The sequence below is a fragment of the Engystomops pustulosus genome, chromosome 8 (assembly GCF_040894005.1).
Source record: "Engystomops pustulosus chromosome 8, aEngPut4.maternal, whole genome shotgun sequence".
Taxonomy (NCBI): Eukaryota; Metazoa; Chordata; class Amphibia; order Anura; family Leptodactylidae; genus Engystomops; species Engystomops pustulosus.
In genome coordinates this window covers 90,725,980-90,745,953 of record NC_092418.1, presented here as the reverse complement: position 1 = coordinate 90,745,953, position 19,974 = coordinate 90,725,980, and the positions used below count along the sequence as shown (strand labels likewise).

At 43.9% G+C, this 19,974-nt stretch overlaps 1 protein-coding gene across 4 annotated transcripts in view; it reads right to left on the bottom strand.

Moving 5' to 3' along the window:
* Positions 1-17,689, bottom strand: part of LOC140075605 (neurabin-1-like) — a 50,901-nt gene extending 33,212 nt beyond the window's left edge. For 2 of the 4 annotated variants that reach the window (XM_072121717.1, XM_072121714.1), the window contains exons 1-2: positions 17,351-17,689; positions 12,733-14,463 (exon numbers count right to left, since the gene is read on the bottom strand). In XM_072121717.1, the coding sequence (XP_071977818.1) occupies positions 12,733-14,265 (1,533 nt within the window). In that variant the 5' untranslated portion in view covers positions 14,266-14,463; positions 17,351-17,689. The remainder of the gene's footprint in view (positions 1-12,732; positions 14,464-17,350) is intronic. The other 2 variants (XM_072121715.1, XM_072121716.1) reach the window with 2 other exon arrangements.
* Positions 17,690-19,974: the final 2,285 nt, after the last annotated feature.

Genomic DNA, 19,974 nt, shown 5'->3' with positions numbered 1-19,974 from the left:
TATGGACACCACTGGCTCGCAATGCTTGATTGGGTTCTTTTGGTGCCCACTGTGTGCCAAATCCCGCCCAACACTGTGGTTTAAATTATAACAAACACCAACACGGATGAGAAGAGAGGCTAATAACATGTAAGCCACGACCAACATAAACTTATCCCAACACAAAGGAACCATCTCAAACCCAGACATAGAAAAACATAACTCCTGAAGACTACCAGCAGTACTGCTACCCAAGAGGAGACAAACAGTAGTTTCTGATTTGTTGATGCCTCCTCCTCACATCTATTCAACTTTCTATCATATGCATTGAGCAGGCATGAGGGAGGGGGATGGTGTGGAGTAAAGAAGGATAAGGAGACAGGCTGCTGCTGCCCATCCCCTGGGACTGACCACAGGCTGCTGGCAAGGAGCCAGGTAGTGTGAAGCAAAATGTAATAAAATACTGAAACGATTCAGAATGATTCCTGTATCCTTCCGTCTCCAGATGGAGGGGGCTGCGCAATTTTAACCAAATGCAGATATAACCCTTCCGTCACAACCGATCAATACCACCAACCATTGATAGGGGTGTGATTATAATGGAGGGATTTGCATACAAGATTGCACCCCCCCCGCCCCAATCCATCGGTGTTGAAGTCACAGGAAATTTTAGCAGGATATGGTTGTCAAAGGGTCTTGGATTAGGTTATATTGCATAAAAGTCTATGGAGAGGGGTGAGAGGGAGCCCTAAACAAAAACAGAGGATGCTGCAGTTTTTGAGTGAAAGCACTTAAATTTAGGTCCTTTCACACCTTGGGATATTGCACCAATTGCTTGGAAATGGTGGAGGAGAGTAAAAAATGACAACTGCACAATAATAATAGTTAGGAGGTAGCAATGGTGATACAAGGTCCTGGTTAAATCTATTGTATGGCTCATCATCATTATCTAAAAGAACATAATATGAAATATTAGCGCAAGGACGCGGTACAGTAGGACCCAGCGCGCTTGACTTTGGCTCCCGTCCTGGTGCACATAGCGTGTAAACAGCATCACACAATGGTCTCGCTGTCATTTGTTATCCAATACAGAAGCGCAGATCTATAAGAGAGTAAGCTGAGAAGAATGGAGCCATTGAGTCATGCAGTCGGCATTTAAAAGCTTCGGCCCCACTTTGTAGTGTACAAAAGGAGCGGAGCATAAATCCTACAAGGTTCTCTTTTCACACACAGTGCATGTATATGTATGCATTCCGGGTGTCCTTAACCTGTACTGAGAGTAGGACATTAGAGATGACGGACTCTGTGTACATTGGGAGGCCGGGGAGGAATAGCTTTTTGTCAATGGGAAAATTAAAAGCGAATAATGCCCTAGATCACTGGTTAGGACGGAAACACTCGGCTTCTGCACAGATCCCTAATGCAACCATCAATCTGCATGAGCTCTAGGCGCATATTCACATCACTCACTTTCATCCATCACTTCCACAGCAAAATTGCCGAACCTGTTCTACTGTGGGCTTGCAGTTCACGTGTAGATTAGCCCCATGAGGGCTTAAAAGGGAACCTCTAGGCCTCACCCACACTACTGTGTGCCAAAACCGGCTGCAAACACAGGATAGCCTGTGTTGCACTGCTGCTCAACCCTACCAACTTCACTCAGCCAAATCGGGCTGCAAACATGGGAATGGTTGCAGCCGGATTTGGCCGAGTGGAGATGTGAGGGGTGAGCAGCGGCGCAACACAGACAGGAATAAGACGGGCCCCATAATATGCGCCCGGCCAACCGGCTTGGTCACAGCAGCTTCACTGCACCATGATGAGGCCCAAGGGCAATTTTGGACACTAAACCAACTACAGGTTCTTATGGACCAACGGCCTAGTGTCTCAGATTGCCCTATAAATCCTATGATAGGACATCACTTCTACTGAACCTGGGTCCAGAGTTGGAATAGGAAACTCCAACTTCAATCCCATTTGCGTTGCAAGTTTTGGCGAAGTGAAGCCTGATTGCACTATGCCAGCTTCATTGATATAACACAATGGTACTGGGTGCGCCAAAGATGGATCCGAAATGCTTAAACTGACTCATCGCTCGGTGAGTACAAGTCTTTGTTTTGTTTTTTTAAAGTGGCCACAGAGCGAGCTGTTACAGGGTTATTTGGGACACTAAACCACCGCTCCGTCATTAAGTTTACCAAATCAAATCCTCGTAACAACATGTAGTCACATGGCACAGAGAAGAAATTAACGTCATTTCTTATTTATACACTGCAAAGACTAAAATGTGCGGTTTGTGGGTGGATTTCAGCACAAAATACACAATAAAATGCACATCGCAATGGAGCCAGAGTTCAGATAAACGTCCATAGAATTTGTGAGAATTTCACCCACTGTACTCAAACCCCACATCATCTCAAAATTGCATTCTCAAGACCCATGTGTATTAAATATCAAGTATAATACGATCAACCTACAGGCCCCATACCCCCCATCGCCCCCCCCCCCGAAAATCGGGAGACTAACTAGTCAACCCTCTATGTGCACTCTACAAGAATAGCCCCATCTACAGCCCCAGGACGCAAGGATTATATAAACTGGGGTCTACTTTATATAAGGAGCTGTAAAATCTTTCAGATTAACATAACAATAATAATCCCAGCTAATCCGCTCCTATAAACTCATCTACATCAATGGCAAAAAGTTTATGGCGTCATCATAATGCAGGTACACAATGCACAACATGAAAGTGATTCCTTGTAAAGTACTGACTCTCCCACACATTATCCCTGAACGGATGAGTGGAGATCAAACATGGGTCCTGCCTGGAGGTGCTGTGGGGTGCGGGAAGCCTTCGGCACCCTGCAATTTTCAGCTTCTGGTAAAACAAACTCAAACCATCGTGACCGAATACAACGGGTGAAAAACTATTCATACTCCACGAATTTGTCATCCCTGTCTAAATGCATTTTATTGATATTTCATGTAAATAGAGCGACAACCTATAAATTGAAATGCATTCAAATTTTTTTTTTTTTTTTTAATTTGGGAAAGAGAGTCAATACTTTGCAGCATGGTCAGCTCCAGATATCAGTAGGCCCCCAGGCGACAGAGCCGTAGTAGGACCCTTTTCTAGTGAACTCACATGGCGGCATTAAAAATTCAGAAAACAAAAAAAAGTCTCCTGTTCCCTAAAATACTCCCTAGTTTATCATCGCAAACAGTCCCCCCCAATGGTTATTTTATATGAGCCCCCCCCCTCCCCTCCTATGGATTCACCTGATACAGCCCTCCTAACTCCCATGGATTCCTTATGTACAGTCTTATGTGGGCCCCGGCATATGTCCAGTGCTGCCACCAGCCCTGCTTTGCAGAATCGCCTATAGCTGTAAGGTCTCGACCAGCTTTGCACATCTAGAGGCTGGAATATTTCCCCATTCTTCTTTGAATCATTCATATTGCTTGGAGATTGTGAACAGAAACCTTCAAGAAAAGCCACAGATTCTCAATTGTCTGGAGATTTTTATGTAAACCGTTCCATTGTATCATTGGCTGTATGTTCAGGGTTTCCGTCCCGATAGGAAGGTGAAGGTACACTCCAGTCTCAGGTCATGTGCAGCCTCCAACAGGTTTTCCTCCAGGGTTGTCCTGTATTTGGCTCCGTCCAGCATGATACGAGCCCCATGTTTCATAGGTGGCCGCTTCTCCTAGTCTAGGCTGTCATATTCGGTGGACCACCACGTCTTGGCAGGTTAGCAATAGGGCCATATTCATTCCATAGGATGTTCAGAGCGTGAATCATTTTATTTTTAATCCTAACCCTACAATACCTATCTCTGAGCTGTCTGGTGCGTTCCTGGTTTTCATGAAATATGTGAATGTACTCAAATTAGTAACTAACGTCCAAGACCTTCCCAAAACAGCTGTATTTATACCGCAAATAAAATTACTTCTCGGATCTCCTCTTTTGACAGGAGATCTACTATCAAATAAACCAGGGACACTTAATAGATCCAGGCACTGTGTCTTTGGTAATATTTGTTTTTCCTTTTAAAAATAAACATTTAAAATTATGCTAATGAGACAGAACAGCTCCTGGGGGGGGGGGGATTAGTAGAGATCCTCCCCATGCTGAAGCTTCACAGTCTGTTACACTGTGAAGGAGCACCTCCCCCTCCCACTGTGTGAGGGACAGGAAAGACACTACAACAGGGGGAGCAACAGCAGGGAGGTGCTCTGGTTATGTCTGCCAGGAGACCTTCATTAGCATAAGTTGATTTTAGAAGGAAGGAAGCCACATAAGAGCTGCCTGGATCTATGAGTAAGTGTCCCTGGTTTATCTATATGGATTTTCTTGGTATTTAGGGGCATGAGAGAACAGGTGGCAGACAGAAATGAGCAGACTTGAACTTTAAATTCAGGCCCGGAGTTCTGGTGCCTACCACACATATACATATAGACATATAGCCTTGGCTGTGATTGGTCAGGCTAATAGCTAGGGACGTCAATTTGCCGGATTGGCTGCACGGCAATCTGTTCAGGCCACGCAGGACGCGTTAAAACCACAGACACAGACAGAAAGCTTGAGACCGCTCATTGTTAAGGCCGAATATATTTACAGGCCAGATTTTACAAGCAAAAATTTGGAAAAGCGCGTAATATTTTCTTTACCCTTCACAATTAACTGGATATCTTGTTTCACTCCATCACATAAAATATTAATAAGATACATTTAGAAGGAAATCTACCAACAGGATGAAGGAGTGTAAACCAAGCACACTGACATGCTGGTGTGTGCCCCCTCTGGTGGGATTTGTTATTTTAGTTTCTTATGCCCTGTTTTTTTTTTTTTTTTTTTAAGGCTTTTATAATTGTGCAACCTGGAGCCCCTCAGGCACATTTGCTTTTTTTTTTTGTAAAAACAAGGGAGTAAGAAGCCAAAAGAACAGCAAAAATAACAGCAGATCCAGAGAGGGCACAAACCAGTATGTCAGTGTGCTTGGTTTACAATCATTCATCCTGGTAGCAGATTTCCTTTGTTTGTGCCGAACATATTATAAAAAAAATAAAATAGAGATAGATAGATATATCTATCTATCTGTAACAGTTTGTAGCTGTTGCGGTGCCAATGAAGCTGCGGTGCTTCAACCTCTCGGTTCTCAGGAGATGTTGCTACACAAACTTTACAAGAACGTCTAATAAACTTCAAAGCCGAATACGCAAAAGGCACACGTGAAACCGGAAAGACAGAATGACGAGGGAAGAACAATGCCTGGCAGGACACAATTAGATGCTCAGTTCTCGATTTACAGGCAAATTATGAAGCTTGTTCTCAAGCTTTTACGTTTGCAAAGGTAAAACGATTCCCCAAATAATTAGGGTTATCCTTGTAGGTCAAGGTGTGGCAGGCAAACCGGATGAAAAGGGAACAAATATTTGTTCCACCCCAGCTGTGGGCAGCTTCCATTATAAAGGGGGACACGAGGGAGGGGGGGGGGGGGATGTGTTTACAATGACAAACACAGATGTAGTAGAGGTTTTTTTGTTGTTTAAAAATTAGATTTACCCAATTTTACACCTGTATACCTTGCACTACAACAATATTTAAAGGAAATCTATGATGCAGCATGATAACCCAGGGGCACTTACTCATAGATCCAGGCACAGTCACTGGTAATCTTCATGTGTGTTATCCAAGTCCTTCTTCCTTAGAAAATAATTTTTAAAATTATGCTAATGACCTAGAGGTGCTCTGCGAGGGCGTTAACACAGTCAGTCCATGCGGTAGCTTCAAAGGCTGTTACACTGTGCAGAATTACTCCACCCTCCCGTGTGAGATTACAGAAGGCAGATGAAAGGGGTATGTGTACAGTGTAACAGCTTGTGAAGCTACAGCACAAAGCTGTTTGATTAGCATAATTTTAAACATTGATTTTAGAAGGAAGGAGGCCATGTAATATAAGAGGATTACCACAGTCACAGGGCCTGGATCTACGAGTATGTGTCCCTGGTTTATCATGAAAGACTGGATCGTAAATAGATTGTAAATAACCATTGAGCTTTTGCCAGGCCGCCCCTTGAAAAGTAGTGATGTTGCAACACTTTCACCTTCCCTACAGAATGCAGTTTCCATGCGATTAATCACATACAAGATGACACTCCCCTTGTATGTCATAAAGCAGAGGACCCGGAAACCACCAAAATGAAAACAGATTTCTAGGCAGCGCCACGTGGAAGCAATATTTTGTGGAACTTTTCACTATGAAACTGTTAGACAACTTTTCCAATACTTTTTGATACTTTACAGATTTTAGGTTACACCACTTATCTTTGGCTATAGATGCAAGTCAAAATTGTTATGGTCCTAAAGGGGTTTTATTTGGTTTGATTGTTATCCCTTGTCCACAGCTAATCAGTGGGGGTCCAACTGCTGGGCCCCAATCACATCGGTGGGGATCCCAATTTCCCTTTTAGATGGAGGAGCAGGTTGAACAGAAGTACTACAGATACTTTCAATTCTGCTGGATCTTCAGAATTCAGGTATCTATAGATACATAAAAGAGAAAGGGAGTGCCGTAGATGTCCAGGCACTGTGCTCAGCAGTTTCCAAAATTACAAACGCATGATGGGTGCCATGAGGTAAGCTCAGGCTTACAGTCTTAGGATACATTCACACTAACGTGTGCCCACTGTGCCATGGTGTGGCGGGCGCATGGGAGAGGACACGCTGCTCAACCCCACCCATCTCTATAGAGATACATGGCACCGCATCTTTTCCCTGGGTACGGAGCGATACAGTGCCACACCACGTGCTGACCCAAATTAAAGAAAAACTATCCAAATAGTACATGTTCCGCAGTCACCTTTGTAGACAGATGTGGCTAGGGCACTCAGGACTCTCAGCATCGCTCTAAGGAGTCCTGTCAAGCAGCCGCCGGGACATCATCCTCTTTCTGAACATATGCACCAAAGTAGTAAAATTTGGAGTAGGAGAATTACAGGGGCAACAAAAAAAAAAAAAAAAAATCCAAATACATTTTATATGCCGAGCACAGCTGCAAGTCAGCACATAGCAACTAGTTATATAAAAGCCCTGAAAAAGACAAGAAATTCTGCTGGGAAAAAAAAAGACAAAAGTCACAAAACAAACACGTCAATGGCAGGATGAATGGGCCATTCAGAGGCAACGTGTGGGGAGCGAGGGCAGAGGGAAGATGCAACAAATACAGAGGAATCTATTCACCCTGAGATGCTACAAGAGATCACATCCACTAGAGTTTTACCTTACAATATGACATTTTTACACATAAAACTTTCCTTACCCAGGAGAGTTGTAACTATAAAGACATAGATGTGACTTTTTGACACTGTTCCCCACTTACAAGGGTTCAGAAAGGAAAGAGATTTTTGGTGGACAGAGTCTGGCAGAGAAGGTGCAAACATCCTTATTTTACTATTGGGCATAGTGTAAAAAAAAATAAAATTACTTTATAATCTTTAAAAAAAAGTCAGCAGCAGACAGGTAGGGACAGCTGTGCCCACAGCCACAGCCACAGCCACAGCCATTGAGAATCCTGTCAAATTTGAGTCCACAAACATTTTCTGTTCTCATGCCGCAAACAACGGATCCTTGCGTCATCAGTGCGGAATCTGTTTCTGAGCCGCAAGTCGGCAAAATTGGATCTGCACAAAACCGCAAGACTGGAAAATAATGGAGTGCTTTGTCCAAATCATTTGAATTACACCCAAGCGCAACACCCATATGTCATGCATATTTTTTACGACTACAAGGACTTCTATGGGAAGGCCCAAGTCGCAAATATGGGCAGGAATAGGACCTGCTCTGAATTCTAAAGCGTCAACATTTATCTGTAAAAATCACGTTTATGTATTTGGGTTCATTGAGATTAAAGGTGACAATGCAGTCAGATAAAAAACACATAGCAAAAGGGTGAAAACATCATATGAGCATGTAACCCAAGGTCTGACAGGATCCCTAGGAGAGACAGCGAGAGTCCTGGTTACCCCCTACACAGACATTATCCCTGTATCAGTATGTACACACCATAAGGCCCCATGCACATGGCCGTATTGTCCACCGTACTGTAATGTATAAAAATATAGAGCATGTCCTATTTTCCACCGTATTTCCATTCCGAACGGCCCATAGAAATCAATGGGAATGTATAAAATAAAGGCTACGGCTACATTCACACAAACGTATGGGGGACGTATATACGGCCGGCGTATATACGTCCCCCATACACTTCTATGGCCTCACGGCGCCGTACGGGAGCGGTACAGCACACGTGCGGCACCGTACCGTTCCGTAGCGCGTAGAAAGATAGGACATGTCCTATCTTACGATGGAATACGGCGCCGTGTGCTGTGTATTCCTATGGAGAGGGGCGGGGGTGAGCAGTGTGGCACCGTTCTACGCTGTACACAGGGGAAAAATAAAAAGATAGAGCATGCTCTACCTTTCCCCGTGTGTGGGGTCATGTGGCACTTTTCTCTAAGTAGGGGTCACCTCGTCCTCTCCTGCGCAGAGCAGTATGCCCACCTGGCCGCTGTGTGAATGTGCCCTAAACACGTGCTGCACACTGGTGCATTCTGTCAGCCGCCAATAGTCAGCCAAAAATCATTTGTCAGCCCATTTTATAGAGATACAGTAAGGATACAGTGCAATACGTCGCCATACTGTGATCCATCCCGTATTTAGGGCCAGAATACAGCTGTATATACAGAACAGGAGAGACCATACTGTTGTGTGCATGAGGCCCAAGGCTACATACACATCAGCTCCTGGTGTACATGCTGAGCGTACACTGGCTTAGACTGGAAGATGTAGCCATCCTTTTTGCCTTCATATAATGAGTATATATGTTATATTCTGCTGCAAGCTGTGTCTTTCCATCCTGCTCCTTCCTTCTGAGCGACTTATACCATCAGTCCAACCACAACTACAAACCAATCTTGGAAATAAAATGGTATTTGTCTTAGTAACTAAGAATGTAGGAACCACCCCAACATCTACTAGTCCTTGGATCTGTGGCCATTTTAGAACATTCCACAAAGTTCTTTTGTAAGGAAAACATCAGGTCTGTAATTTTGTATTTTTTGGAGTGTACACTGAACACTGAACAAACCATATTGCTACATTATAGGGAACTGGCTACTTAATCTCCCATGATGAAAAACAGTTCTTCATGTATTTTTCTAAATCATGCCATTCCACCCAGAAAATAAGAGGTTTCCAGGATCAGGACTTGTTATTTTAGCTCAGCCCCATTCATGATCCCAGACAACCCCTTTAACAGTCAGGGGACTGGTCCCTCCACAATTCCCATTGATCACTGACCACGTAGGGTCACTCCTCTCTAACAAGGGAAACATTAATACCCAGTAGTCAACGGATTCATAAATATTTGGGAGGATTTACACAGAAACAGCACAACGCAAAAGAGAAGCGAATCTTAAGAGACATCCGGAGAGGTTAGAGGTCCCCTTTAATCACTATAACAGAATATACCAATGATATACCCATGTCCCTGCATTACAAAAAACTAAAAAAGAAAAGGGTGCACGGAATTGGGTTTCCATGGTAACTCGCTCTCTGCCGGTATAAAGAGTGCGTGGTAAGAGAATACAATGTTCTTTTCAATAGGAAGAATTAATTTTATCAAAAAAAAATTGCAGCTTCTCCATCACCGGAGGTTTCTTGACCCTTAAGGAGAGTCCTGACCTTCACCTTTTTTTTATGTCAAACTCTACTTTGCACAGTGACCACAATTCAGACTAAAAATTACCCAAAACCACGAGGCGGGCGTGTTAGATATTCATTTATTTCGTATTGTGTTATTTAGCAATTTTCTAGATAAATTAACCCAAAACGGTGGCAAAGCCAATGAAAAAGTTTTTGTAACTCCTACAACCCCTAGTAGACACTCTCAAAGGACAGATTAAAGCCGTTACCCAGGAGCGAGATCGGAAAACGGTCTCCGTGTTTTCCTGAACCAAATCAAAAAAAACAAAAAAAAATCACCAAACAAAACTCGGCATGTCCGTTCAGTCCACCGATTTAAGGTTCGATGCAGAAAATCTTGGTTCCTGATAACAGTAATTGAGGAGTCAATAATAAGATTTCCCAAGACATCTATACATGTATTCAGATGACTGTTTTGGTTACAAAAAAATAAATTAATAATACTAATAATAATAAGAATAATAATAATGAATATAAGCAGAACCACTTTTCAATTAATACAAGTGAAACCCTTTCCATAGTCCATCCCATGGACACCGGCGTTTTAGAACTTGCTATAACAAGCCATTGTGTTGTCAGAGTTTGGTAATTAATAGGCTTACATAATTCTAGCCCTGACACTCGTCATAATTACTGGGTCACTTGTGAAATAAAGGAGTTATTAGCAACTTCACAAAATTAGTGTTGCCAATAATTGTTAATCAAGAGTTTTTCCTTCCCCATAACATCTCTGCTTGCCATTATTCTATAGGAATAGACAACCCGGTCCGTGATTCAATGGTAGTCTGAATGGGCCCTTAGCCGCCGGAAAGTATCCGTTCCCTGGTCACGTGATGTCAAACAGGTGCAGGGCTCATTATATCACAGAGTAATTAGAGGTGTGTGTTATAACGAGCCGTGCACCTGTGTGACATCACATGACCAGGGACCGGATACTTTCTGGCGGCTATGGGCTCAGACTAACACGGTTGGTTTGCGAATCACGGACCGGGTGGTGGCTGGTATTCTCAGACCGATGACAGGGCCAAGATCTAAAGAGCCTCGTCTTCAGTGAAGGAAGAAGAATATTATCACTCGTGCTGTGAAATCCGACCATTGCGTGTCTGCTCTTTATCCCTACCTCCAGTGACCTCCACAACCATCATTGGGAAGGAGATGTAAACAAACCCCATTCACAAGCTGCTGCTAAACCAACAGCGTGAGGGGGATGGTCTTACCAATGTATTTCAAGGTTTGCAATACAAACAAAAACTGCTAAAGATTCACAGATATTGTCACTCAAAAAAAAAAACACTTTTTTACCCCAATAAACTACCATCCCCTTCAGGTAGGGTATGAAATCTAAATTCTAATAACATTCCCTCTTTTATGTGGAATCTCATCTTATGACATGAGATGAGTCCGGTTTAGTGGTTGCAGGGGTAGTGTCCCTTCAGAAGCCCCCCCCCCCCCATCTACTCTTCTATTGTGTCCTCTTATACATAAGGATTTCATCTTTTAGATCATTTCAGGGATTTGGCTTTGTAAGAGATACAGGGCGGTAAATGCAAGCGACAGATAAAGATCCAGCTCCCGCCTGCATTTTACTGCACGTATGTCCAGTCCTGTAGCTCACAGAATCACAAAACTGATGTCATCTGAAAGATAAGATTCCTCTCTTTAATACAACACAAAACGCTTGTATCTAGGTGCTACAGATCAGTAAATAGAGGCTTCTGAAGTTACACTCCACCTGCAGCCACTAAACCGGACTCATCTCATGTGAAGAAGTGAGAAGAGTCATATTTGCCTTACTTTGGAGGTGATAGAGATGGCTAAACACAGTACATTTTGCAGCAGAATCACTTTGTATAAAACAAAGCAGCGGACGACACTGTCCTTAAAGAGAGGCAACACGATGTTGGCCTAGTGCAGACCACTCACAGCAGTGCGAATGGATACGTTTGATGTAGGCAACGTGAGCTTTTCTTGCACGTACATCAAACAGACACTTCAACCACAGTGTGAACTGAGGCAAACAAATGACCTCAGTATTGTCATTAATTTCCAAAGCTGATAATTCAGAAGTTCATGACACAGCCGTGACCAACATTAAAAGAAAGCCAAACACAAATTTCTCATGTGTAAATACTGAATGTTATCTAGTGCTATAATAGTAATACATATAAATAAACACAATACACATAGAACTAAGGTGAAGTTCACATCTGTGTCTGGGGGCTTTAGTTATAAAACTTCTGTTAGAAATAGTGTAAAAAAAAAAAAAAAAAAATAGCGCTGCAGTCTGCATTAGTAATTACGCTCTAAAGAAAAAAAGCGTAACAAACTATCCTTCTGTGTATGTAACCCTACAGGGAACAGACCTCAGTATTTAGCTTCCTTTTTGCTCTTCTATATCGGAAGAACAGAAACCTCAGACGCAGATGTAAACGGAGTCATAGGCCAAGTTCACACATTGGAATTTTACATCTATTTGTTCAAGAGAATTAAAGGGGTTGTCCACTTTCACCAAATAATTGATATGATTTGTGTAAGGAAAAATTATACAATTTTCCAATATACTTTCGGCATCAATTCCTCATGGTTTGAGATCTCTGCTTGCTGTCCAGATATAGAAAGTTTCTATGCTTACTTCCAGTGGATAGAAATCTGACTAAGGTCACACAGATGCACGGCTCGTTAGAATCAGAGTGTAATAGGAGCTGTGTGATATAACGAGCCGTGCACCTGTGTGACCATGGACAGATTTCTGTCCACTGAAAGTAAACATAGAAGCTTTCTATAGCAGGACAGCAAGCAGAGATCTTAAAAAACAAAAAGTGAGGAATTGATACAGAAAGTATATTGGAAAATTGTATAAATTTTCCTTACAAACCATATCAATTATTTGCTGAAAGTGGACAACCCCTTTAAGCATTACATTCCATGTCGAAAGTCCAATGTTGGGTTTGTAAAACAAAAACATTAAATATGAAAAAAACCCTTACCTTAATTGGAGCGGTGGAGAACTTTACTTTCCTCGCGGGCATTAGGTCTTCTTCTTCAGACAGGCCAGGTACCTCCTCATAATCGCTGCTAATATCATAATCCGCATCTTCGTTTACCGGGAACTTTTCATTTTCCCCCGGAGGATGTTCTCCTTCAGTATCTCGATCATCATCAAAGGCCGCGTTTTCAATACCAAAGGCTTCAGTAGAATATCTTATTAAGTTTTTGTTGTTATCGGTCTGTTCTTCAAATTCGCTCCCATCTTCGTCGTCACTGTCCGCCTCTTCTTGGGCCTCTTCGGTTGGTTTCTGCATAACCTCCGCGCTCGTTTCATTTTCCAAAGAACTTTTGTGTTCTTCCTTGATCTTTTTCTCTGCAATCTGGAGGCTATCGTTCAGACAAGGCTTTGGACCTAGCGGCTTTATCTCCTCGAATACATCATCTTTTAAGTTTGCATCTTCCTCGCTCTCAGAAGATTCATTCTGTAACACCACGAGCTCCGCTCGCACCATTTCTGTCTGGGCTTTGTCCGACACGGGAGCCTCGGATTCATTTTCCTTCGTACCTGGAAGTGAATTGTTATTCTGAAGAGAAACAGAATCATCTGGGATTAAAGCACTTTTTGCAGTCCCATCACCCAAACTCAGGTCTTCTACCTTTTCACCCTGAGCAGTAGTGTTTTTGGTCCCCTCATTATTATTTAGTCCTGTATCAGTCAAGGCATCAGAGTGGTTTATGGTCACAGTAGATTTCGTACTTCCCGACTCTATTAAAATTTCATTTGTCCTGGTCAAATCTTTAGGTTCCTCTCCGTCACTGTCAGCAAGAAAACTTTCTAATCTCCTGCTGATAGGTCCTGCATTTAATGAAGTAGAGGAGGAGGCTGAAGATGTTGACCTCTGGCCGCTGAACTGATTGTTCTCGGACGACGTAGGGGACTTTGTAGTAGCGCTATTTGGGCTAAGATCACTAGAGGCACTTTCCATATCAACAGATCCATGTCTGCGGTCAGGCCTCATCACCTTGTCCTCTTTGGTTGGAGAAGACCTGTCAAAAGTAGTTTGGCGATTGAGATTTCTTTCAAATATTTTCCTGGTTTCTGAAAATTTCTCTGCCAAAGCTACCTTGTCCAAATCTACTTCTTCCGCTGTCTTGACCACTTTTTCAGAACTGGGGACCTCAGGGCTTAGGTTTAAGGCATTGTTCTTTTGCACACTTACGGAAGTGTTTGTCGGGGGAGAAGGAATCTCAGGCTTTATAATTTTGTTTTCCACCGGATCGGGAGGAGATGAGCTCATCTGCATGAACATATTCTTGATTTTATGTACCCGATTGCCGTAGGAGGCGCGGCCTCGGTGAAGCTCCCCTTGTGCTCCATTAGAATTTAACTTCAAAGACGTAGGTTTGGGAGAGATTTCTGGCTTGACCCCGTCAAATGTACACTTAATAGCATGGAAATCAGACTTGTATGCATTCCTGTGTGGAGAAGCACTCCGGAGGTTTCTCTCCCCTTTACCTTCTGTTTTCATCATTTTTTAATTTTTTTTTCCCTTTCCGTCACAAATTTGGCCCTGCTTGAGAAACTGTACAGCGTCACTCCCCTTTCCACATGGACAGCGAGGATCATAGGAATTAAAGCAGCGCTGGGTTCATGGGAAATCCCAAGTAGTGAATCACTCCCTCCGCTCTCAGCTGTCTGTCTAATTTCATCGCCACAAGACAACCATCTGCTGATAGAAAAGAAAGGACAAAAATCATACACAGGCACTAAACATATTCCCATGAAGCATTAAGCATTGTACTAAAGAGGTAAATGATTATGCACCTGCGATATAAGATTCATCAATTATCTTAATAATACAGGCAGTCCCCAGGTAACATACAAGGTTCTATAGGTTTTTGTCTTAAGTTGAATTTGTATGCAAGTTGGAACTGTATATTTTATAATTGTATCCCCAGCCAAATTTTTCGTCTTTCGTCTGTAAATCAGGTGTTCTTAAGGTGGGGACCGCCTAGAAGGAAACATATTAGATACGCCGGGTTTGCGTTCGAAATTGTGGATCAAAAATTTGGCCGCAGGAAAAAAAAAAAAAAAAGTAATAATCACGCCACAGCGTTTTACACATTAAGAATCCACAGCATAAATTGACCCGCTGACAAGTCAAAACCTGCAGCATAAATCACTTTCTACAGTACCTAGATTGTATAAGGTCAGTTGGCCATAAACCGAGTGACAAAATCGTATGATTCAGTCAGAATTCCGGAACAAGCGCGTTACTAAGTTCCCCCCATTGACTTCAACGGGCAGGTATAACAACTCGGATCTTTTTCCTATGATCAAATCATTAAACACTACGGTTAAATAACTATGCCCTGATTACTAAATGGCTAATATATATATACATGCGGTCCCCTACTTAAGAACACCCTAGTTACAAACGGACCACTGGATATTGGTAATTTACTGTACTTTAGTCCTAGGCTACAATAATCAGCTGTAACAGTTATCACAGGTGTCTGTAATGAAGATTTATTGTTAATCCTGATTCTTATGACAACCCAACATTTTTAAAATCCAATTGTCACAGAGACCAAAAAAGTTCTGGCTGGGATTACAATGATAAAATATACAGTTCCGACTTACATACAAATTCAACTTAAGAACAAACCTACAGAACCTATCTTGTATGTAACCCGGAGACTGCCTGATAGATATATCATCTATATATCTATCTCTCTATCTATATAGCTGCTGCTGTATGGAACAGTAAGGCTGGATTCACACTGGTGTTGCCTGCCGTACCATAGCACAGCGGGCACACAGCAGCGCGCGGGGAGAGCGCTGCTCACCCCCACTCCTCTCCATAGGGATATATGGCACACAGCGCCGTATGCTGTGAAAAGATAGGACATGTGTGATGCACCATACTGCTCCCGTAGGGCGCCATGCGCCCATTGCCCTCTATGGGGGACGTATATCGGCTGTATATACTAAGAGAGAGCTCTGTAACATCATTGGCCATGTCATGTGACCAGGGTAATGTCATTTAAGGTCCTGTTACATTTGCACTGTCCATCGCATGCATCTGATCACATGAAATCACAGCCGACTCCATAGAAGCTTGGGGAGGAGTAGAAATCCACAAAGGCTGCTGTGATTAGATACATACATGGGGTAGACATTGCAAATGTAACAGGACCTTAGATGACATCACCTTGGCCACATGACATGCCGAGAAGAGGCAGGAGGATGAGAAGATAGTTAATAAGGCTGTTAGGGATCCAGTCACTAGTATTAGTAAAAATGTGATGACAGGTGCCCTTTAACTTTTCTGCTACGTGAGAAATTAATCCTCTAAGAAATAACAGGAAAACTAGAGGCACATTTCCCAAAGCCTCTATGACAAGTGTTACCTGCCCGTGCCAATATACAAGAGATTTCTATAATAAAGAACTTAATGCGTCAGTTCCTCAATTACTTTTACTAGGAGTAACATTATAAGCTTTGTGTCTGTACGTTGCATTGTGTTTCAGTAGATGGCTTAGATGGTCTTTAATGTGGATCCCCTCTTTATAACACTTGCCTGATCCCAGGAAGTCCTACCATTGGGACCACCAGTTATCGCGGGAAGAGGTATAAATGGGTTTGTAGTCCACATGTGTGACAGCTATTCTCTTCTATGGGTTCAACTTACAATGGGAATGGATGCATGAGCTCTGTGGATCCAATGCTGTAAAAATCAGTGGAACAATGGATGAGGTCTGTACTGGAAAACTCCTTTAAGGAAGTGGTATTAATACATGTGCCATTATAAGTTATTGCTGCATTAATAGGGGACCCTGTGAGTCTCCTATTGTATAGGTTTTCAAAAGGTGCCTATTGCACTTAGTCAAGATCCTCTACATGCTCACTATACATGAAGCTGTCAGGAGCTGCTGTCACTTGTAGTTCCTCATGGACTCAATCTAAAACCCACATCATAAGTAAAGTTGGGATACAGTGTCATATTCTCATTGACTTTGTCGCTGTACAATGTTGGTGTCCTACAATGTAGTTATGGTATTACAACCCTCATCAGGCAGGAGAACTGGCTAAAGTAATCCTATAGTTCTAGATTAGCGTTCCCCCTAATTGTGGCTTTGCAAAACTTGAAAACTACTGCTCCCAACATGTCATGCTGTCATAGCATGATGGGAGTTATAGTTTTGTACCCGCTGGACTAGAAAGGTGGATATTCCAGCTGTGGCACAGCCAGGATTTCCATGGATCTTACTGTCAGCTATGTGCTGGGAAAGACAATTTGTTCTTGAACTTGCTCTGATACTATACAAGGCACTGAGACTTCCATTCAAGTGCTACAAAAGGGCTTCCAAGTCTTTTTGGATGGCAGCCCAGCTGGGGGATCTCAGGATGAGCGCCTGCAGACAATGAGGAGCACACAATGGATGTGGATGCGGAGGAGCCAATGGGGAAGTATGGCAAACAACACACAGGGGACAAGACTACAAGTTGGGAGCCCCCAACAGCGCCCCCAGAGCCCCTCGGACAACCCCCCCGGACTCAGCACCACTAAGCCAGCCTCATGCACCCTCTGCCAGGAAACTTTACCAAGTTACCTGAACTCCTGTTATCCCCCCCGCCGGAAAGCGTGCGTTGGATCGGTCCCGAGTAGTAATACGAAGCCACGGGATAATCCAAACGGGACTTTAGGGGGGAGTCCTTGGTACTAATGACGGTTTCTTATGCCACTCTCCGCCGTGCCGCCATCACTTTTCCCTCCTCCCCCGGGCTCCGACTCCTTCTTCCTCCTCGTTCTTCCCAAATAACTAACTGCCAAGCCGAGCGCGTCCACGACACGCAGCCAATCCAGGGCTCCGGGGCGGCGCGCGCCCCCGCTCCGGCTGTGACACAGGGCACAGAGGAGGAGGCGGGAGCGGCAGCAGAAGGGGGGAAGAACTTCCCAAGGCGCGCCCCCGCGTTCGGCCACGCCGCTCTGCGCGCCGCCTAGAGGAGGGCCCGAGAGCGAGCACGCAGCAAGCAGCCTCAGGCAGCTCGGTGACAACCTGTGATCGGGACTACAGCTCCCAGCATGCCTTGCAGTTTTGTGTACACACACTCACACATATGGAGGGGAGTAAATTGATATTCTGTGGGGCAGAATATTTTTCATCTACAAAAGTTTTTTTTTGACCATGTGTGTCATATTATAAGCCATACCACGAAAATAAGGCCAACTTAAAAGGGACTGTAACTTCTGAACTGTGGCACCTGTAAAACATTTATGGTTTCTTTTTTAAAGAGGAGACTCCCCCATTTAAACATACATCCCAACCATCCCAGATCCTGCTGGATAGTCACAGATTTTGGGCGCCGTCCCATTCCGGACAGCAGGAGTTATGCCGACAGCACACGTAGAGTTTTGAACCCGTTTTTGGGCCGTTTTTAAGCCGTCCTTTAAAAAACGCATGCATTTTTTTTTTTGCAAACGCCACGTGTGCCCCCGGCTTTATGTGCGGACTTCAACTCGAATGGCGTCCTCTAAATGCCAACAGAGCTGATCACAGTGATAATGTAGCAGTGATGAGTCGTTCACGAACCAGCCGGCTCTAAGAGCTGGTTCTTGTTCGTGAGCGAAGGGAGCCGGCTCACTGATGGCTCTCTAAACCCTCCCCGAATGGCTCACCCCCTCTCCCCAAAGTGGAGTGGGGTGATTGACTGGCCTGCAGCTCTATATTTTAACATGCATGCATGCCAGGCCCGCTCTATCCCTGTACTGCACCGTTCATGTAATAAAGAGGATGTACACATCGGTGAGTGCCGCCTCTCTTCTTTTTGATCTACATGCATGTTTGGATTATACCTTTCCAGGAGAGCACCGCCGCTGGTACCTTGCGGAGTGACTGACATTACTTCTTTGACCTGATTTCTATCCAGGACAGTTGTGGGGGTCGGAGTAAATGTGGATAGTGCCGAAAACTTTCTTCTTTTGTTGGACCATTATATATTTTATAGGGAGCCGATTAGGAGCCAGAAGAACCGGCTCTTCTTAGTGAGCGGAGCCTAATGAGCCAACTCACTATGAAGAGCCAGAATTCCCATCACTTTAATATAGAGAGATTCAGCACTCTTCACTGTGACGGGGACTGCTGTTTGGGGTTATAATATGAGAGGGGGGCTGCTGTGGGGGGTCATAATATGAGAGGGGGACTGCTGTGGGGGGTCATAATATGAGAGGGGGACTGCTGTGTGGGGTCATAATATGAGAGGGGGCTGCTGTGAGGAGGGCCATGAGGGGGAGCTGCTGTGTGGGGGTCATAATATGAGAGGGGGACTGCTGTGTGGGGTCATAATATGAGAGGGGGCTGCTGTGAGGAGGGCCATGAGGGGGAGCTGCTGTGTGGGGGTCATAATATGAGAGGGGGACTGCTGTGGAGTGGTCATAATAAGAGGGAGAGCTGATTGGGGGAAATAATATGAGGGGGAGCATTGTGTTGGGAATAATATGAGGTGTACTGTTTGTTGAGTATAATATGTTGGGGAACTTGTGGGGGCACAATATCAGGAAGCCAGAATATAAGGTGGAACTGGGGAGGGGCAATGTAAGGGGGAGATGGGGGCACTAAAGTGGGAGTGGAGAAAGGGGCAGGGCGAAAGGTGGAGCTTAGAAATTTTCAGCTTGCATCTTTTGTCCCTCTTTCCTTATTCCTTCAATACAGCTTTTGTTTCTAGGCGTCATAGAACTGGCAATAAACATTGTTAAATTTACTGAAAAGATTGTAATTTTCATTCACAGCAACCACTCCCAACAGCAACAGTGGATATGTCAGTGTCTGCAGCACCTACAAATACAATGGCCAAGATTTACTAAGAACAGTTCAGTATGTACTATGTGCAGTTTGCCTGTGTAGTGTGCAGGGGGCGCCAGATTCAGGATTTGTGTCTCACATTCTTCATGAATCTGGCGCTCCCTGCACTGCTCCGACAGAGTGCACCATTTTTCTTTGGGCACTTTTAACATGGGGGATGCGACACACTTTTGCATGATAAATCTGGCGTACCGTCTGACGATCAAAAATCAATTAGAAACCAATTCAGGACCTTGGGAAAGTTGGGTGCCCTGGCTGCTGTATATAAACACACCACTTCCAACACAGGAGCAGCATGAACTCTCCACACAGGACTTATCAACCTGAGCTGGATGACTAATACACAGCAGCTGGGGATGGTGCAGCAATTGATA